The 25,582-nt window shown below is 40.3% G+C and overlaps 1 protein-coding gene across 3 annotated transcripts in view; it reads right to left on the reverse strand.

Annotated features, from left to right (window-relative positions):
• Positions 1-25,582, reverse strand: part of CYFIP1 (cytoplasmic FMR1 interacting protein 1) — a 250,653-nt gene that overhangs the window by 27,400 nt on the left and 197,671 nt on the right. For all 3 annotated transcript variants that reach the window (XM_029611029.1, XM_029610852.1, XM_029610940.1), the window contains exons 28-29: positions 12,449-12,543; positions 8,087-8,325 (exon numbers count right to left, since the gene is read on the reverse strand). In XM_029611029.1, coding sequence (XP_029466889.1) covers positions 8,087-8,325; positions 12,449-12,543 — 334 coding nt within the window. The remainder of the gene's footprint in view (positions 1-8,086; positions 8,326-12,448; positions 12,544-25,582) is intronic.

Genomic DNA, 25,582 nt, shown 5'->3' on the forward strand with positions numbered 1-25,582 from the left:
CTAAATAGGAAACATTCATATTCTTAAAGTAGCTCTTCATTATCAATGATACCGCCATTTCGTCAAAAAAAGTAACAAACAGGACCGCCCTATCCATTATTTCAACACTAGAATTTTCCAAATAGTCTGTCAGATTCTGGAAATCTGACTGTAGAGGTAATATTAAGGGTGTACTAGTTCTTTTAGGTAAAAAGAAAAGTTTTTTTTATTGGTGGTATCATATCATTTGGAATTTTTAATGCCTCGATTGCATATTTCTTAAAAGACAAAAGAGGTATTTCCCCAGCAATAACGGGAAAATTAAGTAAACGCAAATTTAAATGTCTCATATAATTTTCAATGGACTCAAGCCTTCTCAGGGATGATATTTTTTCTGAGACTATTACAGCGTTTGCATTCTGCAGGCTTTCTATATCTTCATTTATCTTTTTAATAGAGTTACCTTGTTCAGTAAATTTAGTTTTCGTGTCCGTTTCGAGGACCCTGACCTTAGCCGCTATCTCGTCCAGCTTTAGGGTCTGAATATCTAGTTTAAGGGACATTCCTGCTACAAGTTCCCAGATGTTCTCTAGGGTTATCACTGCAGGTTTATTCAATTGCTGAGGAGGGTTCCTTACCCCATGAGTGAAGCTTTCATCAGCTTCAGTTGGTGTCTTGGGGGATACACATCTACTCCTTCCTTCCCCTCCTGATAATTCCAGTCTTTGGGGATTGGAAGAGACTCCTTCCTCTCCACTCATTTGACTGACGTCTGGGCCACCCAGTAGGCTCTGGCTGATGGTATTTTCAGCAAGCAGCACAACTCCTTGGTCGGTTTTTTGAGGCAAAGTTCTCAGTGGTGTTCTACATTCGGGAGGGCTCAGTGAAAGTTCTCCAGGTGAATAGAGCTCTCCTCCCGCCTGTTCACCAACGGGGGCTGAAGCCCTTATTTCTTGTGGTTGCAGGGCGAAATCTGAAATCAATCGTTGCCCGATAGCTAGGCTCGGGTCTGGTGGATAGACTCGAACTTTGCCTTTCCTTTTATGAGGCATTTTAATAATACAGATAACGTATAGTAGAAACTGGAATCAGGAACTCACGACGATTCGCCCTGACAAAGTACAATTTAAGTCCGTCACTCCCTATGGCAAGCTGGCATAATCCGTGAGGAGGAGCCCCCGTCCTCCCGTCCTTCTCCGGACTAAGCCGGAACAAGCCGGCGCGCCCCTTAGGGCGCGCGGCTTTGGTGGTGCGCCGCTCCAGCGCCGATTTTATGGGCGCCGGTGTTCCTTCCGCTAACGTCACGAGCGTCGGGGGGCGGGGCTCTGGTCCCTTCTCTGGTCACGGGCAGGCACCGAAAGCAAGCACAAGTACCACTTCAGGGGCAGATATTACTCCAGCTTCCAGGCAAGTCCTCACCTCTGCTCAGCCGCAACAGAGTTTCTCTCCAGCGCCGATTTTATGGGCGCCGGTGTTCCTTCCGCTAACGTCACGAGCGTCGGGGGCGGGGCTCTGGTCCCTTCTCTGGTCGCGGGCAGGCACCGAAAGCAAGCACAAGTACCACTTCAGGGGCAGATATTACTCCAGCTTCCAGGCAAGTCCTCACCTCTGCTCAGCCGCAGCAGAGTCTCTCTCCAGCGCCGATTTTATGGGCGCCGGTGTTCCTTCCGCTAACGTCACGAGCGTCGGGGGGCGGGGCTCTGGTCCCTTCTCTGGTCGCGGGCAGGCACCGAAAGCAAGCACAAGTACCACTTCAGGGGCAGATATTACTCCAGCTTCCAGGCAAGTCCTCACCTCTGCTCAGCCGCAACAGAGTCTCTCTCCAGCGCCGATTTTATGGGCGCCGGTGTTCCTTCCGCTAACGTCACGAGCGTCGGGGGGCGGGGCTCTGGTCCCTTCTCTGGTCGCGGGCAGGCACCGAAAGCAAGCACAAGTACCACTTCAGGGGCAGATATTACTCCAGCTTCCAGGCAAGTCCTCACCTCTGCTCAGCCGCAACAGAGTCTCTCTCCAGCGCCGATTTTATGGGCGCCGGTGTTCCTTCCGCTAACGTCACGAGCGTCGGGGGGCGGGGCTCTGGTCCCTTCTCTGGTCGCGGGCAGGCACCGAAAGCAAGCACAAGTACCACTTCAGGGGCAGATATTACTCCAGCTTCCAGGCAAGTCCTCACCTCTGCTCAGCCGCAACAGAGTCTCTCTCCAGCGCCGATTTTATGGGCGCCGGTGTTCCTTCTGCTAACGTCACGAGCGTCGGGGGGCGGGGCTCTGGTCCCTTCTCTGGTCGCGGGCAGGCACCGAAAGCAAGCACAAGTACCACTTCAGGGGCAGATATTACTCCAGCTTCCAGGCAAGTCCTCACCTCTGCTCAGCCGCCCTACTGTTTCTTTTAACTATGGCTTGAACACTAGAAGAACTCTGAATAAGGTCCTTAGCTCCAGAAGGGTGGACGCTGTTTAAAATTATCATCCTTGAGGCCCAGACAAAATGTATTCTGTGCCAAAGGAAAACCTGAGACTACCACTGTGGTTTAAAAGTGAGGAGAAAGAGGCAATTGAAGCCAAAAGGACATCATTCAAAAAAATGGAAAGCAAACCTGAATGAGGAAAGTAGGAAAGAGCATAAGAAGTGGTAAGTTAGGTATAAAAAGTAATTAAGCAAACTAAGAATTTGAAAAGAAGCTTGCCATAGAGGTAAAAAAAAAAATTAATAAAAACTTTTTCAAGTACATTTGAAGTAAAAAGCCTGTGAGGGAGTCAGTTGGGTCACTACATGACCAAGGGGTAAAAAAGGGTGGTCATGGAGGACAAGGAAATAGCTGAAAAACTAAATAAATTCTTTGCCTCTGTCTTTATGCGGGAGGATATTGGAGGTCATACCTACATCACAAACATTTTTTGATGGTGATGACTCAGACTAGATGGAATCATCTTAAAATTGGAGGAGGTAATAACTCAGACTGAGACATCAAAGATTAACAAATCACTGGCATCTGAAGGAACTCAAACATGAAATTACAGACCTGTTTCTGGTGATTTTCAACCTATCATTTAAAACAGCCAGAGCACCAGAAGGCTGTAGGGTGACCAGTGAGACGCCAGTCTTTAAAAAGGGTTCTAGGGGTGATCCGGGAAACAATAGACCAGAGAGCCTGACTTTGGTGCTGGGCAAAATGATTGACACTATTCTTAAAAACAAAATTACTGCCCACATAAATAGACAGGGTTTAAATGGGGGGGGGGGAGGGGGAGGGGGAGGGAGAGACTCAATAGGTTTTTTACAAAGGGAAGTCTTGCCTTGCCAGTATACTAGATCTTTTTTAGGCTATAAACAATCATGCAGACAAAGGTGAGCCAGTTAATATAATGTATTTGGATTTGCAGAAGGCATTTGACAAAGTCCCTTATGAGAGACTCCTCAGGAAATTGAAAGGTCATGGGTTTGGAGATAGTGTTCTATTGTGGACTGGTAACTGGATAAAAGACAGGAAACAGATGGTAGGAGTAAATGGTCAGTTTTCCGAATGGAGAAAGATTGTTAGTGGAGTCCCCCAGGGATCTGTAATGGTACCTGTACTATTTAGCATATTCTTAAATTATCTGGAGGAAGGAATGACAAGTGAGGTGACCAAATTTGCAGATGACACAATTGTTTTGAGTCATTAAAACAGCAGCAGTTTGTGAAGAACTCAGAAGGACCATGTGAGACTAGGAGACTGGGCTTCTAAATGGCAAATGCAATTTAATATGGACAAGTGAAATTAATGCATATAGGGAAAAATAATCCCAACTAAAAGTACACAATGGTAGGTTCCATGTTAGAAGTCACCATACGGGAAAAAGGACCTCGGATTACTTGTGGATAATACTTTGAAATCTTTGGCTCAGTATACAGCGGCAGTCAAAAACACAAATAGAATGTTAGAAATTATTTGGAAAGGAAGAGAGAACAAAACTGAGAATATCAATGCTTTTATATAGATACACGGTGCAACAGCACCTTGAGTATTGTATGCAGTTCTGGTCACCCTAGCTCAAACAAGACACAGTGGACAGGAAAAAGTACAGCGAAAGACAACAAAAATTATAAAGGGGATGGAAACGCTCCCTTACTTAAAAAAGCGAAACAGATTAGGGCTCTTTAGATTGGAAAAGAGATGACAGAGGGGATATGATTGCATTTTATAAGATCATGAGTGGGGTGCAACAGGAAAATAGGGAATGGTTATTTCCCCTTTTCAAACACTAGGACTAGTGACACATGAAACTAGCAACTGGCAAATTTAAAACAAAGCATAGGAAATATTTTTTCACTCAGCGCACAATCAAGCAATGGAATCTGTCACCAGAGGATGTGGTTAAGGCAACTAACAGTGGGGTTCAAAAGAGGATTGGACAAGTTCCTGAAGGATAAATCCATAAACAGTTATTAGTTAGGTAGACGTGGGAAACCAGTGTTTATCCCTGGTAGTGAAATATAAGAAATAGATCAACTATTGGGGATCTGACGGGTACTTGTGACCTGGACTGGCCACTTTTGGAGACAGAATGCTGGGCTTGATGGACCTTTGTCTGACCCAGAATGGCACTGTGACATATCTGTTCTTGAATGGTCCAAATCTCATGAGAGCAAACTGTGTTAAGATGGATTCCCCATCCCTGGATGGAGGCATCTTTAATTATTAATACTTGCTGAGTCTATGGAGGATGAAAGAGTTAACCATAGAAGATCTGACAGGCGAGTCCACCACTCCAATGAATGAGATGTTTGGAGAGATGCTTCCTATAAGGCAATGGTTACAAATGCTAGTTCCAACAGAGTTTCAAGTACAAATGAGTCTGTCTCATGCATAGACAGGGTATGAAATAGATTGTGCTGCCATGTGGCTTAATAGCTTCATGAAGGTTATTGGCCAATACCAATGGCCGGATGGGCAAAAAACAGACTCTGCAGGTTAGTGTGTTCATTTTTTTGAAGCAGAAGAAAGGCCTTTCCCTTTTGAGTTTCCAAATATGCTCCTATGAAGTCCAATTGTTGGGTTGAAGCCAGATCGGATTTCTCAAAATTAATTATGAATCCCAAGTCAGTAGGTTGTGGAGTGTATAAGAGGTAGTTAAGCTTTGCTTCTTTTGAGGATCTGCTCAAAAAACATTTCTTTTCCTGACATGAGCCGTTGCAATAGTCAGACACTTCGTGAATACTCTTGGAGCTGCCACTAGGCTGAAGGGGAGTATGTACTATTGGTAATGTTCCTCTATTATAGTGAAGCGCAGATACTGCCTGTGATCAATATGGATGGAAATGTGTGCAAAACACATCTTTCAGATCTAAGGTCATCAGTCAACCATTGACTTCCAGATAAGGTAGGATGATCATCTTGAACTTTTCTCTACTAAAGTATCTCTTAAGATTTCTTAAATCCAGAATAGGGTGATGACTGCCTGACTTTTTTTGGGATATGAAAATTTTTGACTAAAATACTTTGCCTGTTTCCAGGATTGGGACTGGTTCTATTGCATTTGCTGATAATAGGGAGGGCTAGCACTTCCCTCAGAATTTGAATTTGGTCCAGAAAAGCCATATAAGAATGTGGGGAGGGGAGGTAGAGCTTGAAAGTTTAGGTGATATTCCCCATGAATTACCTTGAGGATCCAATGGTCTCTGGTGGTGAGAGTCCATTAGGGGCGAAAAATTGAAGCTTTCCTCTCACTGGAAGAACTTTCAGGGAAGCAAAGGGATAACTAAAGTAAAGTTGGGTGGTGAATTTTGTGAGGGTTGTTCAGTTGATCTCAGTTGGACTCTGTCCCTGGGAAGAGATCTCATTTGTTGAAGTTCTTGCTGTTATTGGGGACGTTGCCTATGATAGGGGTGAGTCTGGTTTCTCCTATGGGGAGATAGTACTGCCTTCTGATGGGTTGTGCTTGATATTTTCTTTGAGAAGACTGCTGTTCTGTAGTCACTGCTGTTAAAAATTAATAGTGATCTTTCATGACATCCACTATTTAACTTTGTGTCTGAACAAGTTGGCCTCTGAATATGGGATATGCTAAACTGTCATGTATATCTTCTCAAAGGCCTGGTCTCTATAACTATGGCAGATGATCTTGAAGCTGTATCAAAAGTATGAAAGCTGTTTTTCACAATTGTCTGCTTCATTAAGATGGAATAAATTTGTTTTGGGTCCCCAATAGAAGTTGACCCAAAAGGTCAACACTTATCTTTGGCAGAACACTATACAGATACTGGACCATTTGGAATTGATGGGCCTAAATTCTGCTTTGTAACATTGCTGATTTGAATTTTTTTTTCCCAGTAGCATCCAATAATTTTAATTCTCTTCCAGGTAGGGCACTGGAATATGTTTTAGATCTTTTCACATTTTATTAACAAAGGATCTACCACTATAGAGTCACGAGATAATTAGACTTTCTTTATGCCCTGACCAGAGCTGCACCTTATATTTTAGATTAATTTTTCTGGCAACTGGAAGGATAGGAAGAGGTGTCTGCCACATTTCAGACTGAAGATCTCGAAGTGCTTTATGCACCAAGGCAGCCATGACTTGCTTAGGTGCTTGGCCTCTGTTGGAAACAGGATGCTGGGCTTGATGGACCCTTGGTCTGACCCAGCATGGCAATTTCTTATGTTCTAATATTAAGTACTTCAGAACTGAAACTTTCCTGAAGCCATCTGCTGGAAAATATATTCCATTGATTTTAGTTCCTGAGTCGACACCTCTTCAGTAACAATTCAACCTCCAGCATTTGAGTACCATCCATTCATGCAGAAGTTATGGTTGCAGTTTATGGAAGCTGTTCTGGAGAAATTCTCTGACAAACGAGAATCTGTCTCATTTCTTTATTTTAGAAAGATCCACAGAATAAGTGGGAAAAATCTCACAACCCCATCCCCTCAAAAAATAGACAGGGAGCTTCCATTCCTACTTATTAATGAGTCTCATCCTTCTTATGATTCTTATTCTCCCATTCTTTTGACGATTCAGCAGTGTTGCCCTCTGTCCCCTCTCCAGAGCCAGAAAATGTCTCTCCAGAAAATGTCCTATCCTGTCTTCCTTCAAATTAGAGGAAGAAGTAATTTCAGAAACAATCTTAAAATATATACAAGATAAGCACAGAGGCCAAGATAAGCACCAAAAGGTGGAGAGTACTGATTTTCCATGCTCCAAGGAACTTTCAGTGCTGTGATTTTTGGAACTTATCTGTGCCAATGTGGATCATTTCCTCTTCCTTTTGTGATTGGCATGTGAGCCAGGAGGAAGCATGGTTTTGGTGGTTAGGAGACTCAGATCTTTTCTTTCTTGGTACTAGTGTCTCTCTCAGAATTTCTCCTTTCGTTTACTTCTGAGAGGATAATTGATATTTCAGCTTAAGCTCGCTATCTTCCGCATGCTGTGCAACTATCCTTGTCATGCAAGAGGCCCAAGGCAGTGGAGACAGAGCTCATGGTAGTAGAGGCTGGACATTTTGTGCATAGCTTGAAGAAAGAAGTTATTTAATTCTAATTTTTTTTTTTTTTTTAAAGCGACTCACAAATGAGGAGAGAGCACAGAAAAAAGGAAATAAAAGACAGGAAAAAATAAACTGAAAAATCCAAATAATGCAGAGAATGACAGAGCAAATATGTACTTTCACTTTGGCAGAAGAAAAACAACTGATGTGAATCGAGTGGTGGCTGTACAGGAATATCTGCGCATGCCCAGAAAGACTTCCAGGTCCTTCTGACCTCTGAGAGAGCAGTCTGATGACATCTCCCACTTGTGTGACTGAATTTAGTCCTAATTGTACACAGAGAAAAACAATATTACTTTCAATGAGGATCCGTTAACATCTTTTTTTTCTTTGACCTGACAAGATTTTGTGCAGATTATATTTGTGATTATGCTTGAAGGTTTTACACTAATTATTTTCTGTTTTTCATTTCAAATTTTGTAATTCATCAGTAGAAAACGCAAGCTGAGACATTTAAAATATATTAAGCCAATGCTTCAATATAAAGAGTGTCTCTTCTTCTCCCCCCACCCCAACGTTATGCTGCATACCATTAGTAAACTTAATACAACAGGTTAATAACCTGCATTCTGTATTACTTACTCCACAGTAAATTCATGTGCTCCCACAGGAATACAGTACACAAACTGCATCGCACTCCACAGCCGGTGAAACTCCACACATTCATCCACATGCATCACGCCGTTGCTGGGGAGGGGTCCTCGCCATATTGGATCTTCCAGAAAAGTTTGAATCCTGGTCAAGATTACTTCAAACATAGATAACCCACAGCACAGACGTTCCTTGGTCAACAAGTCCCCTTCTCTTGCTATTGCAATTTGCTATGAATGAGAAAGAGAAATACAAAAATACAGACTTCCAAGAGCCCTGGTAACACCTTTGCTTTCCCCCGATGCGAGCAATTCTTTGTTCTCAAGACCCAAGGTCCACCGTATACTAAATAAATAAAAGAAATGGCATACCTGTCAGTAGAACAAAGTGGTTGCAGCTACATAACACCATTGAACAAACAGGAAAAAAAAACCCTCGGTTTTTAAATAGTGAAAAAATAAATGTAACAAATAGGGAGAAAACCATTTAAATAAGGTTACAAAAATCCATAAAATGTACAAAACATATGGATGCTATTCTGGTAGTGTAATGGTTGAATGGGGTATGCTTGTGTTTGGGTTTCTAGGGCGGGTGTAAATTGGAAAATAAGGAAGCAACATGAAATCTGATTGTTTCTTCTTTTGTATCAGTGTGTTTTTGTACTGTTCTGTTACTGGCAATTGGCTTCATATTGCTTCAATAAAAGATTATGTTTCAAAAAATAATGTACAAAATAAATAAGTGGGAGACATAATACACAATCTATAAATACACGAGAAATATGACACTATATCAAATAGCTAAGGACTTAAGTTTTCAGTTTTTATTTCATCAGTTTATAATAACAAACAAAGAGAAAAATCAGTAGAAAAACAGAAACATAGAACATGGCAGCAGATATAGATTATATGGCCCATCGAGCCAGCCCATCCACATTTCCCATTTAGCTTTATAATCCCTTCCTCTCTCTTTGAGATCTTCTTTGCTTATCCCATGCTTTCTTGAATTCTGACACTGTATGTCTCTATCACCTTCACAGGGAGGCTGTTCAATGCATCCACCACCCTTTCTGTATAGAAATATTTCCTTAGATTACTCAAGCCTTTACACGCAGGCTATTCCTCTCAACCTTAGGTATCCAAGCATCCTTCTCGCTTTTGACATCTTTTTTCCCCACATTTCCTCTTGCTGTTGAAGCATACAGCAATGTTGGAATTGCATTAACCACGTGTGTGTTTATTGAATAAGGATATTAATCTCCAGATAGTAGCCATCATTCCTGCAAGCCATCCCCATGCTCTTTTCCTCATTCACATCCTCCAGAATGTTTATCCCATGCCCCTTTGAAATCCTTCACAGTTTTGGTGTTCACCACTTCTTTCGGAAGGGTGTTCCAGGCGACTACCACCCTCTCCATGAAGAAATACTTCCTGACATTGGTTCTGAGTCTTCCTCCCTGGAGTTTTAAATCATGACCCCTGGGTTCTGCTGATTTTTTTCTGATGGAAAAGGTTTGTCGTTGACTTTGGATCATTAAAACCCTTCAAGTATCTGAAAGTCTGTATCATATCACCTCTGCTCCTCCTTTTCTCCAGGGTATACATGTTTAGGTTCTTCAATCTCTCTTCATAAGTCATTCGCTCAAGACATCCACCTTTTTGGTCGCCCTTCTCTGGACCGCCTCCATCCTGTCTGTCCCTTCGGAGATACGGTCTCCAGAGCGCTCGCACACACACCAACACACACACGCTCTCTCTCACACAAGTACACACAGGCTCTCTCTTTTAACCCCCCTCCCAAAGTATATGCGGCAGCAGCAGCCCCCCCTTGCTGCGTCAAGAAGGAAGTGTCATCCCATTAGCCATGGGGGTAGGGGCGGCTAACAATGCTCTGCCTCCTAATTCTGACCACTGGCTTCTCCTCTTCTTGCTCTGAGCCACGTTGCTCTTCCTGCTACTTGGAGCTCATGCGGCAGGTCCTTCTTTCTGCCCATGCATAGGCTCCCACACCATTTCCTCTTCCAGGCCACAGGGGCAGGAAAAAGGAGAGGCCATGCTGCTACTGCTGCCACTTCCACTAACTCTGCTGCTATTCCACCGGGCTATCAGCATTTTCAAGCCGAGCAAAGGATGAGTTCTCTGCATCTTGCTGGGAGCAGAGCAGCGAGAATATAGAGCAGACAGGTCTGTGGGAGTCCAGGAAACATGGTATCTTGCCAGCAGAGGATCACCACACACCTGCTGGTAATTGGCAACATACCAGTTGAATACTAGTCTAAACTACAATGGATACAAGCTGAATGTACAGGACATCCCAATACATTAGGATAGCAATTTTCAAAGCCAGCTGTGTGGGTACATAGCAATTTATCATGTAAGTCAACTGCCTGAAAACTGCCATCCTACAATCAGCCTGCAAGCATGCAACATAGTAACACAGTAATAATGAAAGAAAAGGAGCAAATAATCCATCCAGTCTGCCCAGCAAGCTTCTTGTGGTAGTATCTGCTGCACCATACAAGTCACCCCCATGTTTTTCTTAAGGGTAGCAACTGCTACTCTGTGCAGTTATCCCCAAGCCTTATAACCCATAAAAAAAATATACTGCTAGCAGCATTTTTACTGGGTGATGAGCCTTCTTGAAAATCCAGGCAGTGCTGCTTGCAATGCTTTACTTATGGACTTGGCCATAGAAGCAGTCCTGTGCTTTTTCCCTTGTATCTGAGTATCAGTTCCCTAGATTTAACAGTCAGGGCCCGTGTTGGTTGTTGACTGAATCCAATTCCTCTCTCCCCTCCCATCAAAGTGGAGAACGATGTTGCGGTTGCATCAAAAGCATCAAAGCTTATTGGTTATGGTTAGTAATCCCATACAAATTTTGGAGGGAATGCATGCACATATTTTCCCTTTAAAATTTCCTGCAATCTTCTTGAATGAAAAGCACTTATGGACTTTGCAGAAAAACAGAGTTTGAAAATTTCACCCTAGATGATTTCTCTGGTGCTAAAAATGCTGGAAACTCCTGTAAATCTGGGCCAAGAAAGCTGGCAAGTTGGGGTTATTCTATTCCTGCTTTTCTTTATCTTACGCCCCGAGGCAGGGTTCCAAGGGCCAAATGCGGCTGTTGGCAGTAAGGGCAATAAAAGCTTGATCTGGTCCACAGCAGCGATAACAGAAGGAGTTTGATCTAGCCTGCAGTGGCAGGCGAACATTCTGCTGCTACCACTAGCTCAGATACTTGAAACCAGATGTGCAAGTGACAGCACGTAAGAGTGGCACGGGTGGGAGCATGCTGATCCAAGGCTGCATTATGCATTGCTTGCGTTGGTGCTGCTTGTACAGATGGAGCCACTTGGGCCAAAGACAGGGAGAGGGGATGAGCACAGCCATAAGGAGTTTTTGGCTGCTGTTGAGGGCAGGCCACAGTGAAGGTGTGCCATGGGTTCTGAGGGGTTGCCAAGGAAGCCAGGTAAGGGTGATGGGTTCCTGGAGCTTGTTGGAGCAATAGGGGAAAGGACATGGACATCATCCCCAAAGGATGCAGGCTTTAGAAGCAAAGAGTGAAGAAATCCTCATTATTATAATCCAGTTACCTAGTCACAGTGCCTGTCTCCCTGGATTAGGGCCTCAAGAAGGGGTTGTTTTGCTCATACCAAGAATCTGACGTGAGAGGAGGGGAAAAGGGAGAAGGGATGAGAAAGGGGAAGGAAGGGATGAGAAAGGGGAAGGAAGCTTCCTGCATTTGCATATAATACAGCTCATTAAAATATTTTTTGCATTGTGGGGATCTGTTTTGCATTAATGATAATGCAAGCACATGAATTAATGCTGTTTACCATGTTAAGAGGCCAAGCAGACATTTAAAATGCATTAACGCATTTTAGAAAGTAGGCCCTTAAATGTAGCACTACTATTCCCATCTGACTTCAGCTGCATTTTTCCCTCACCCAGCATGCCACAACACTCCATTTCATTTAAACCTTTTACATGGAGAAGTTGCTCTATGTAAAAATATTTAAAATATTCTTCATATTAACTGGCAATCATCTAATCATCCTCATAAATGCTTTGTAGAAATTTTATCTGAACTGCGAAGAACATAAGATATACGAATGCACAGCAATAAGTGTTGAAGACTTGATGATGGCATTACTGCTCACATTTCAAACTTGCGCATACTCAACCATTTACCTAGTATATGCTATTTACTTTTCTGTATAAAAAAGTGGAACTTAAAAGCAGGAGACTTGAAAAGCAATACATTTAAGTGACATTTGGTTTCTCTCTACTGCTATCTGGACCCTTGACATAACCTACTCATATATGTTATAAACTTTTTTTTTTTTTTTTTTACCTGGGGGGTTCCCAGTCTTTCAATCAAAGGAACAAGATGGAGTGGAGCATATTTTGATTCTAGTCTTTTCATTTTAGCATCAAGTCGTTCGCTCTCTAAAAGAAAAGAAATGTTGAAACATCAAAATTGTTTCTAAAATAAAGGCACTACTTATGCCCTCCCCTTTAAAGATAACAGTAGGATGTGTTCCTGTGTTTAAACACTCCTGTCAAGCTAAAGAGATTTTCTGTGATAATATCTTCGGAAGAATGCTTTTAAACATAAAACGTATGTCGCTTGAGGATGTTGTTACAGCAGGGAATGACACTGGCAACAACATTACAATTTGTTTTTGAGTGCTATTTAAAATAATCAAAGTTCTCAATCTTTCAATCTGACATTATTCAAATTCCAATGTGAAATGAGCATTTAAAGTTTCTGAAAGCTTGCTTTCTTAGACATGGCTGTTATAGGTTAAAAGCAGGAGTGTTATACTCTTGGACAAATCTATGCGAGAATTACTGGAAATCTCCAACCTCTATGATTAGGCCATCTTACCGACAGCGGCATCCCAGTAGAGAGGTTGCAATAAATGCCAAAATGGACCAGGGACTAAGTAAAGATTCCAAATTATCCGTTAACTGATGAGCAGTTTGTTAAAACAAAAAACATTCTTTGAAATGTCCGTATACAAATGCTAGAAAGTCTAAAAAGCGAGTTAGAGTGTTTAGCACTGGATTAAAAGGCAGATATAATTGGCATCTCAAAGACCTGGTGGAAGGAGGATAACCAATGAGACATTGTGATACAACGGTGCAAGTTATATCGAAATGAGAGGATGGATCAAATTGGTGGAGGGGTGGCGCTATATATTAGAGAGAGCATTGAGTCAAACAGGATAAAAGTTTTGAAGGAAACAAAATGTGATCCAAAGACATAGTAGTAGGTCCGATCAGGGATTTCAAATGAAGCACACCCTGTATAAATTGGACAAAACAAGGCTGTACAGAGCTAGGTCTACCTTCTACATACTGGTGATTGGCATGACCTGCACTAAGATGAACTCCTATTGAACTGGCCTTAAGACCAGACTTGGGCAAATGTAGAAAGTAATCAAGCAGTTTTTGTGGGAAGCAGGAGAAAGGATCTAGGGCCTCCATTTCAGTCTATATAACTTCCTCGCGGAATCCTTTCACAAAGTTAAAAGAATTATGAGAGACATCCTCTGACAGATCTAAAGGCAGCAGGGTCACCTTCTCAGGCAGTGACAGGCAGGCAGTGACAGCTAGGAACCTGATATTGGGATAGTGCAACCTGCCTGATCCTGAGTGATGAGATCAACCTGATCAGTTCTGTGATGGACATATCCCTGAGGGGTGGGTGTTCCAAATCTGTCTTGGCCAAAAAGGGGCTATAAGAACCATTATCCAAGGGTCTTCTCTTAGTTTCAACAGCCTTGTGAACAGCAGGAATAAGAGGATCTACATACAGTAGAGACCAACAGACGAAAGGACCGGTGACCACCAGGAAATCTTTATTCTGCACAAACCATCATAAAAAGCCCAACTCAGGCAGAGTTTCGCTCACATGAGCTGCTTCAAAGGCTAATACAGCAAAACAGATATCACATTTAAAAAACATACACCATACATACATAATTAAATCATATAAATAAAAACAAATAAATACAATTATAAACACTATAGTAACACACATAGATAAGGAATTAGACAACTGGAAAGGACATGGCAACATGTGAAGACCAACACAATTACAGGGATTACCTATATGCAAGGCTGTCTATTCTTTGTATCCATATGCAATGAAATACAGCTTGTGATGACCTTCATCAAATAAAAAAAACAAATGATCAACATTATTCAAAATATCAGTATAATGTGACATCCTCTCTTGTTAAAGTATATGTGTATGTATCTCTGCATATCCACATATTATATACATCCATTGGTACACTATGTTGGGAATTTAAATTAAAAAACTTTTCGTAGTGGAGCTTATTGCACTTAGTTCAGTCTGAAAAATATGATTAAAAATTGTATTCTTACAGTTATAATGTTATATTGTAAAGCTCTTTGCTGAATTAATGTTTGAATGTAAACCGAGGTGATGTTACTTACGTGCCCCGGTATATAAAAAAACCCATAAATAAATAAATAAATAAATAAATAAATAAATAAATAAAAGGATCTACCTATTTAGACCACAGTTTATGCCGGTGGTTGCCTGCATGCAGCAGTTCATACAGCTTCATTAGACACAGCTTTCTTAGTATATTTGAAACTGTACAAAAATAAAACCAACAGATCATATTTGCACAAGACCTTAGCAGGAGTAAAAATATGATCAGAATATAATATACACGGGGGGGGGGGGGGGTCACTATGTGGGCTAGCTGGTTTAAAACCATTGAACAAGTATGCACATGAATAAAGGGGAAATGTGAAAATACTAGATATGAGAAACTAAATTAAATTGAATGCGTCTGTCATATGAACCACAAAACCTCTCTAACCTAATGCTCGAATGAGAGAATTTTATAACATTATATCAATCTAATACTTCCCGCAATCTCTTACTGAAAACCAAAACCTTTATTCCTAAAGCTGCCGTCATATTGAACCATCGTACTACCTGCTTAAAATACCTTAAGCTTAAGTCACACTAACATGAGCTGGGGAATAAAACTAACGCGAACACCGCAAGTGTGCTGTCGACCTGCTCACTGTGCCTAGCCCTATACATACTTTACTTTCACGCTGAAAAAATATTCCTTAAGAAAGCTTTGAATTTTTACCATCTTAAAATTTAGAGGTTCAGCTGGGGATACTAAAATGCAAAAGAAAACCACAAAATTATGAACGATCAATTTAAAATGATACAAAAATCCACTTGTAAATATAAAAACCGCGTCTATCAATTGAAGCTCGCAGAAAAACTACATCACTACTAAAAAGGATTAAAATGTGGATACAGCAGCCACTAAAATATAAAACTAGCAAGCGACCAGGTGAAATAAAAGCATCATGTAAAATATAACTACAGTGGGTAACTAAAAAAACAAGCGCACTCTAAACTGAAACGCAAATAATAATTAAAATGAACGGTGGCATTTAAATAGTAAAACAACCCGCGGTCTCTGGTAATAACCACAGCTAAAAACCTTCACTATAGTTATATAAACATCGTACTATTTACCAAAAAATACCTTAGGTAAAAAAAAAAAAGTATATTTGATTTTCAGTCATCCAATGGTCTTAATCTTGACAGATTTCTCTTATTTTTATTTTTTTTATAATTTTAACAATATAAATGACACTTTTTTAGAATGGTGTACAATATCACATGATTTTTCCTTAGAATCCCCCTCAAGCAATACATATGTGTATGTGTATTTTAATATTTATATATTATTGACTTGCTACTTTTTGCTTTTTACATTTTGTATTTATAACTTAGGTCACTGCTTTCATATTCCATTCCTTGGTGCATGGTGGTTGTTTTTTTTTTTGTTTTTTTAATCATTTCACCTCAATTTTTGGGATTTTGCATCTTAGCTGGTTTTAATTCGAATTACATTTTAGCGAAGAGCTGTTTTTGGCGTGAAATGAAAGCATTGAAATGGCCTAGCACAGAGCGCAGGTCGACAGTACACTTCCAGTCGACAAGCGGCGTTCATGCAGGCTTTATTCCTTGACAGATTTACCCAAGGTATTTTTTGGTAAATAGTACGATGTTTATATAACTATAGTGAAGGTTTTTAGCTGTGGTTATTACCAGAGACCGTGGGTTGTTTTACTATTTAAATGCCACCGTTCATTTTAATTATTATTTGCGTTTCAGTTTAGAGTGCGCTTGTTTTTTTAGTTACCCACTGTAGTTATATTTTACATGATGCTTTTATTTCACCTGGTCGCTTGCTAGTTTTATATTTTAGTGGCTGCTGTATCCACATTTTAATCCTTTTTAGTAGTGATGTAGTTTTTCTGCGAGCTTCAATTGATAGACGCGGTTTTTATATTTACAAGTGCATTTTTGTATCATTTTAAGTTGACCGTTCATAATTTTGTGGATTTCTTTTGCATTTTAGTATCCCCAGCTGAACCTCTAAATTTTAAGATGGTAAAAATTCAAAGCTTTCTTAAGGAATATTTTTTCAGCGCGAAAGTAAAGTATGTATAGGGCTAGGCACAGTGAGCAGGTCGACAGCACACTTGCGGTGTTCGCATTAGCTTTATTCCCCAGCTCATGTTAGTGTGACTTAAGCTTAAGGTATTTTTAAGCAGGTAGTACGATGGTTCAATATGACGGCAGCTTTAGGAATAAAGGTTTTGGTTTTTAAGTAAGAGACCGCGGGAAGTATTAGGTTGATGTAATGTTATAAAATTCTCTCATTAGGTTAGAGAGGTTTTGTGGTTCATATGACAGACGCATTCAATTTAATTTAGTTTCTCATATCTAGTATTTTCACATTTCCCCTTTATTCATATGCATACTTATTAAATGGTTTTAAAACCAGCTAGCCCACATAGTGACCCCCCATGTATATTATATTCTGATCATAATTTTACTCCTGCTAAGGTCTTGTGCAAATATGATCTGTTGGTTTTATTTTTGTACAGTTTCAAATATACTTAAGAATGCTGTGTCTTATGAAGCTGTATGAACTGCTGCATGCAGGCAACCACCGACATCAACTGTGGTCTAAATAGGTAGATCCTTTTAATCATATTTTTTGGACTGAACTAAGTGTAATAATCTCCACTACGAAAAGTTTTTTAATTTAAATTCCCAACATAGTGCACCAATGGATGTATATAATATGTAGATATACAGAGATACATACACACACTTTAACAAGAGAAGATGTCACATTATACTGATATTTTGAATAATGTTGATCATTTGTTTTTTTTATTTGGTGAAGGTCATCACAAGCTGTATTTCATTGCATATGGATACAAAGAACAGACCGCCTTGCATATAGGTAATCCCTCTAATAGTAATTGTGTTGGTGTTCACATGTTGCCATGTCCTTTCCAATTGTCTAATTCCTTATCATCTATGTATGTTACTATAGTGTTTATAATTGTATTTATTTGTTTTTATTTATATGATTTAATTATGTATAAATGTATGGTGTATGTTTTGCTGTATTAGCTCCTGAAGCAGCTCATGTGAGTGAAACTCGGCCAGAGTCGGGCTTTTTATGATGGTTTGGGCTGAATACAGATTTCCTGGTGGTCACCGGTCCTTTCGTCTGTTGGTCACTATTTGCAATATTGGACCGCTTTCCGGTTTGCTTCTTTATACGTACAGTAGGCCCTTGCCCCAGCAAAGGCAATAGCATCCAAAGCTAGCTTGCCTTGTACCCTTTTTTCCCAGAGCAAGAGTGGAATCTTCCTGTTCTGAGGGGATGAAACAGATCTACCACAGGTGTACTCCGCTCATGGAATGTAAGGTTTGTTATCCCTATTTCAAGGACCATTATGGGGTTCTAGGATCCAACTTAACTTATCCGCCAGGATATTCTCCACACCTATCAGGAACATGGCTGAGAGATGGTCCAAATCCCACATCTACACAGTTTCCTGAAATAGGAGGTACAAACCTGTGCCTCTCTGCATGTTGATATAGAACATCGCAATTTGATTGTCCATCTAGATCAGGGCAACTTTGCTGGCCAACCAATCTCTGAAAGACTATAAAGCAAACTGAACAGTCCTTAGCTCTAAGAAATGTATGTGGTGAAGTTTTTCCTAAGCAGATCATAAAGAACCTAAAGAAAAAATATGCCATACTAGGTCAGACCAAGGGTCCATTAAGCCCAGTATCCTGTTTCCAACAGTGGCCAATCCAAGTCATAAGCATCTGGCAAGTACTCAAACATTAGATAAATCACAAGCTACTATTGCTTATTAATTATCGTAATAGCAGTTTATGGATTTATCTTCTAGGAACTTATCCAAACCATTTTTAAGCCCAGTTACACTAACTGCTACAAGCACATCCTCTGGCAATGAATTCCAAAGCTTAACTATTTATTTATTTTAAAAACTTTTCTATACCATCGCTAAATTATATACCATCGTAACGGTTTACAAATAAGCACATAGACTAAGGAATGTAAATGTAGGTTATCGTACATTCTAACAGGTGCCAATAAAGTTCGGTTACAGTTTCATCAATAAAATCAATATTTGAGTAATGTTGGTCTAGTCCAGGTGTATTAACTATGCGCCGAGCGAAAAATAATTTTCTCTCATTTGTTTTAAATGAGCTGCTTGCTAACTTCATGGAGTGCCTCATGGTCCTTCTATTGTCAGAGAGTAAATATCCGATTAAATTAACTTGTTCAAATCCTTTCATGATTTTGTAGACTTCCATCATATCCCCCCCTCAGTCATCTCTTCTCCAAACTGAACTTCTTAAGGTTTCTCTCATAGGGCAGCCGTTCTATGCCCTTTATTTTGGTCGCCCTTCTCTGCACTTTCTCCAGTGCAGCTATATCCTTTTTGAGATACGGTCTCACCATGGAGCGATACAGAGGCATTATGACATCCTCCGTTTTATTTGCCAATCCGTTCCTAATAATTCCTAACATTGTTCGCTTTTTTGATCACCACAGCACACTAAGCCAAAGATTTCAATGTATTACCCACTATGATGCCTAGATTTTTCTCCTGGGTGGTAAGCTCCTAAGATAGAACTTAACATCGTGTAACTACAGCAAGGATTAGTTTTCCCTATATGCATCACTTTACATTTGAAATTTAACGTGGACATCTGCCATTTGGATGCCCAATCTTCCAGTCTCACGAGGTCCTCCTGCAATTCATCACAATCCACTTGAGATTTAACTACTCTGCATAATTTTGAGTCATCCGCAAATTTAATCACCTCACTCGTACCCCTTTCCAGATCATTTGTAAATATATTAAAAAGCACCTGTCCAAGTAGTACACGCCACTGTTTATCTTTTTAAGAACATAAGAACATAAGAAAATGCCATACTGGGTCAGACCAAGAGTCCATCAAGCCCAGCATCCTGCTTCCAACAGTGGCCAATCCAGGCCACAAGAACCTGGCAAGTACCCAAAAACTAAGTCTATTCCATGTTACCATTGCTAATGGCAGTGGCTATTCTCTAGGTGAACTTAATAGCAGGTAATGGACTTCTCCTCCAAGAACTTATCCAATTCTTTTTTAAACACAGCTATACTAACTGCACTAACCACATCCTCTGGCAACAAATTCCAGAGTTTAATTGTGCGTTGAGTAAAAAAGAACTTTCTCCGATTAGTTTTAAATATGCCCCATGCTAACTTCATGGAGTGCCCCCTAGTCTTTCTACTATCCGAAAGAGTAAATAACCGATTCACATCTACCCGTTCTAGACCTCTCATGATTTTAAACACCTCTATCATATCCCCCCTCAGTCGTCTCTTCTCAAAGCTGAAAAGTTCTAACCTCTTTAGTCTTTAGTCTTTTTCCACTGTGAAAACTAACCATTTAATCCTACTCTCTGTTTCCTGTCTTTTTCCACTGTGAAAACTAACCATTTAATCCTACTCTCTGTTTCCTGTCTTTTAACCAGCTTGCAACCCACATCGCCGCCTATCCCATGGCTTTTAGTTTTCTTAGAAGCCTCTCATGTGTGACTTTGTCGAATGCATTCTGAAAATCCAAATACACCACATCTACCAGTTCACCTTTGTCCACATATTTATTCACCCCTTCAAAAACAATATAAGAGATTTGTGAGGCAAAACATCCCTTGGGTAAATCCATGTTGGCTGTGTCCCATCAAACCACGTCTATCTAAATGTTTTGTGATTTTATTCTTTATAAAGTTTCCACGATAGTTTCTTGGATCCCTTTTTAAATATAGGGGTTACATTGGCCATTTCCAATCTTCAGTTACATTGGGTGATTTAATATGATAGGTTATAAATTAATTGAAATAAGTCTGAAATTTCATTTTTTAGTTCTTTTAGAACCGTGGGGTGTATACCATCCAGTCCAGGAGACTTACTACTCTTCAGTTTGTCACTCAGGCTTTTCACACCTTCCAGGTTCACAATGATTTGGTTCAGTTATCTGAATCATCATCCATGAAACACATTCTGGTGAAGGTTCTTTCTCAAACATCCTCTTCAGTAAACACCGAAGCAAAGAAATCATTTAATCTTTCCGTAATTGCCTTATCTTCTCTAAGTGCCCCTTTACCCCCTTCATCATCCAACGGTCCAACAGACTCCCTCGCAGGCTTTAAGAACATAAGAAACTGCCATGCTGGGTCAGACCAACTGTCCATCCAGCCCAGCATCCTGTTTCCAACAGAGGCCAAAACCAGGCCATAAGAACCTGGCAATTACCCAAACACTAAGAAGATCCCATGCTACTGAAATAATTAATAGCAGTGGCAATTCCCTAAGTAAACTTGATTAACAGCAGTTAATGGACTTCTTCTCCAAGAACTTATCCAAATCTTTAACCCAGTTATACTAACTGCACTAACCACATCCTCTGGCAACAAATTCCAGAGCTTAATTGTGCATTGGGTGAAAGAATTTTCTCCAATTAGTCTTAAATGTGCTACTTGCTAACTTCATGGAATACCCCCTAGTCCTTCTATTATCTGAAAGTGTAAATAACCAATTCACTTCTACTCGTTCAAGACCTCTCATGATCTTAAAGACCTCTATCATATTCCCCCTCAACCATCTGAACAGCCCTAACCCCTTCAACCTTTCCTCACAGGGGAGCTGTTCCATCCCCTTTATCATTTTGGTTGCCTTTCTCTGTACCTTCTCCATCGCAACTATATCTTTTTTGAGATGTGGCAACCAGAATTGTACACAGTATTCAAGGCGCAGTCTCACCATGGAGTGATACAGAGGCATTATGACATTTTCCATTTTATTAACCATTCCCTTCCTAATAATTCCTAACATTCTGTTTGCTTTTTTGACTGCTGCAGCACACCGAGCCGACGATTTTAAAGTATTATCCACTATGATGCCCAGATCTTTTTCCTGGGTGGTAGCTCCTAATATGGAACCTAATCGTGTGACTACAGCAAGGGTTATTTTTCCCTATATGCAACAACTTGCACTTGTCCACATTAAATTTCACCTGCCACTTGGATGCCCAATCTTCCAGTCTTGCAAGGTCCTCTTCTAATGTATCACAATCCGCTTGTGATTTAACTACTCTGAATAATTTGGTATCGTCTGCAAATTTGATAACCTCACTCGTATTCCTTTCCAGATCATAGAGAGAGAGAGAGAGAGAGAGAGAGAGATAGATATAGATATAGATACAGATAGAGATATATAGATAGATAGATAGATATAGATATATAGATAGATATATATATAGATATAATCCAAATCACACAACTGCTCAAGGATATATATATATATATATATAGATATATATAGATATAATTCAAATCACACAACTGCTCAAGGACTCCCTGTCCTGGTACAGAACAATTTCAGTTTGTCCAAGGAACTGCCCTTCTGAATTCTCCCAGTCCAAATTGTCCTCACTGCATATGCATACAACCAGGGGTTGAGAGCCCATGTAGAGGGGTTCTGCGCTCAAGGTCTTTGAGCATTTGAAAAGAAGTTGGCCATAGAGGCAAAAACTCACAATAAAAACTTTTTAAAATATATCCGGTGCTTTTCTCTCTCTATATATATCTCTCTCTCTCATATATATATATAGATAGATAGATAGATAGATAGATAGATAGAGAGAGAGAACAATTTGGACTGGGAGAATTCAACTGATTTTAAAAAGTTTTTATTGTGAGTTTTTGCCTCTATGGCCAACTGTCCAGAAGAAGCTGAGTGGCCTGAAGCCACTGAGATTTGAGGGTTCATTGGGCTCTCCTCATATGGAGAAATCCCAAGGGAATTACATGGACTGCTAATGCCATAAAGGCCTAACAATCTCAACATGCCCCATGCTGATGTCTGCTGACTCATTTGTATCCTTTCCACTGCAGACATCAATTTGGTAGCCCTGTTTAGAAAGGAAGGCAGGCTCCGGCCTGAGTCATGTCTAGCTGAGCTCTAATAAACTCCAATTCAGATGATGGGCACAAGTGGGACTTGGAGTAATCGATGATGAACTCTAGTAACTCCAGCATCCGGATGGGTTTTGCACATTGATTCTGTGGCATCTACTTGTGATGTGCTCTTGACTATGAACATGCATTCGTTGGTCCATTTGTTTCATTTGTTTTTGTGGTGCATGCTTATCGCATGAACAGAAGGTACGCATGCAAAACTGATAGTATATGTGCATGTAGGTGATTCACTGCATGCGTACATACCATCAGTTTTGTGCACCTACCTTCTTGTTCATAAGATACGTGCACACCACCAAAATGAATGGACCAACAAATGCTTATCCCTATTCTTGACCAGTCAATCACCCAGACAGAGAAACACATGCATACCCAGTTTGTGTAGTTATGCTGCCATCATGGCAAGGCATTCGGTAGACACACAAGGCTAATGCTAGGCCAAAAGGCAATAAGTGATACTGAAAGTGATGGTCTCCCACAACAAATCTGAAATATGTCCTGTGATGTGAAGTATTTTTGATATACAGAGAGCATAGCCAGACCCATTTTTGTAGAAAGGAAATTAAGGTGCCAAAGGGAATCATCTTCAACTTTTCTCTTTTCATAAACTTGTTCGAGACCCTTGGGTCTTAGATGGGACAAAGTCCTGTTTGTTTGGAATCAGGAAGTACATGGAGTAGAATCCCTGCCCTCTTTCCCCTGGTGGAATGAGTCTGACTGCAAACAATTCCCAATTCCTGATGTGGAAAGAGTCCCCCAACTGAGGTCTGGAGTCTGAGTTAGAGGAAAACCCAATAAATGCAATATTATTCTGTCATAAGGATGGGCCACTGGGAAGTGTCAACCAGTGAACTTGATAAGGTGTTGTACATTATTGTCTGTTAAAAATTAATAAAAGATATAAAAGATTTAAAAATAACAGATTTAAACAAAATATGAACACTAACAATAATACCTTAAAAGATAACCTAAAAGCCAAGGGCCACCAATGTAATTGTTTTAAAATTGGGGGAATGTGATCAGAAAAAGCACAAGGAATAATGAGACCTTCATAAAGTGAACTGAAATAATCAAAAATTGTAATAACCAAAGGTCTGCACTATCATCCTGCAATCAGAAGCAGATAAAAGCAGAGTACCATGTTACTCTCTGCAGTTATTCACATTGTTAATTGTAAACCGGGTTGATGTGATTCATATCATGAAACTTGGTATAATAAAAATAATAAATAAATAAATAAATAAAATGTACTTTAGATGCCAAACTAGTCTCAGTTTTAAAAAAATGCAGATTTGAAAACTGACCTTATCTAAGGTTTTAGAGAGAGTTGTGGGTCCAGCAGTACCCCCAAATTCAGACTCCTAGTAGAAAATCCTAAAGAGGCACAGACTGTCAAGATTGATTTTCTGCAACTCTAGTACCAGCAATCAATAAAGCCTTGATCTTGGCCACATTGAATGACAAGCAATTTTGTCTTAACCAGGTATGGATGGCATGTAAATTTTCTGATAGTGTATGAATGGCTAGAACTAAGTTCTTGGATACTGAGTCATTAGCTGTATATCATCAGCATAGATCTTAAAGTATATTCCCCCAGTCAGTGATAATTTCACAAAGTGGCATCATATAAATACCGAATAAAATAGCTGATACAGCCAAACCTTGCAGAACCCCAGTTTTAATATTCTGCTAAGCAGAGTGCAGACTATCCATAATAATTACCTGCTGCTTGTGACTGGTCAAACATTATTTTACCCACTCTAAAACCTTGCCACCAATCCCAATGTTAGCATGTTTTTCTAGTAGGATGTTATGGCTGACCAAATTGAAAGCAGCAGAAATATCTTATAGGGGAAAAGGCAGTCTCTTAGATAGTTAGGACCTTCTTTTTGCAATCTGAAGGATATACATAGGGCTTTGAATTGGGCCCAGTAGGGAACTGGAAGCCGGTGCTGGTCTCAAAGTACCGGAGTAATATGTAGCAATGAAGGAGTTTTTGTGGGAGGCCCAAAAACTGTGTCTGCAGTAGTCCAGGCAGGAAAGGATGAATACATTCATTAAGATAAACTATACCTAGAGAGAGGCTATCTTGCTTGAGTTTCTCGAGATGGTAATGGGTACTCCTGGCAATTGTGGATGTGTGTGAGTCCATGCGTAATATGAAGTCTAGGATGACATCCAGAGTCCAGACTTCGTTTTTTGTTATTAGGAAAGTGTCATTGAGAATCAGTTTGAGGTTAAGTGGGACAGGGGCTATATCTAAGACTAGTACCTCTGTTTTGTTGAGGGTTTGTTTTTTTGTGCGTTTTGGAAGACAACCATATCTAGATTTCTGAGATGCAGGTTTGATCTGTGCATGATGAGAGGAAGACTTGAATGTCGTCAGCATAGATAAAGTATTGAAACTCAGATTTTCTGATCTAGTCCACTAGGGATCTGAAGAAAATGTTGAACAAGATTGGAGAAAGAATTGATCCCTGTAGGACACTGCATAATAGAGGACTGGCAGATGAGGTCTTGTGATTTTCCTGATACAAATGATTGGGACTACTTTAGGACCGGGCTCATGGTGCCAGTGTTGGCCAGCCTGTGTATTAGAATGTTATGGTCAACGGTGTCAAAGGCCACTAAAGTCATTGGATATGATTAGGACAGAGGGCTTTCCTTCATCAGAGGCTCTGAGAAAGGTGTCACGTAGAGCCAGGAGAAATGCTTTGGTACTGTGGTGCTTCCTAAAGGGAAATACCTTTCTTCTAATATAGTCTGGAATTGGTGGAGGACTGTCTTTTTGATGACTTTAGCTAGCCGAGTGATATTGGAAACAGATCTATAGTGTTCAGATTTTTGGGACCGAGGGACGGTTTCTTGAGAGGGGAAACAAACAGCTACTTTCTTTAACATGGCAAATATGATGCTGTCAGTTAAAGAGCAGTTTACCAGTCAGGTGATACAGTCATAGAGGCTGTGTTTTACTGCTTTGATTAGTTTGGCAGGACAGGGGTTGTGAGCTGGAAGATGGGTTGAGATTAAAGAGG

This window comes from Rhinatrema bivittatum, chromosome 1, assembly GCF_901001135.1.
Source record: "Rhinatrema bivittatum chromosome 1, aRhiBiv1.1, whole genome shotgun sequence".
Taxonomy (NCBI): Eukaryota; Metazoa; Chordata; class Amphibia; order Gymnophiona; family Rhinatrematidae; genus Rhinatrema; species Rhinatrema bivittatum.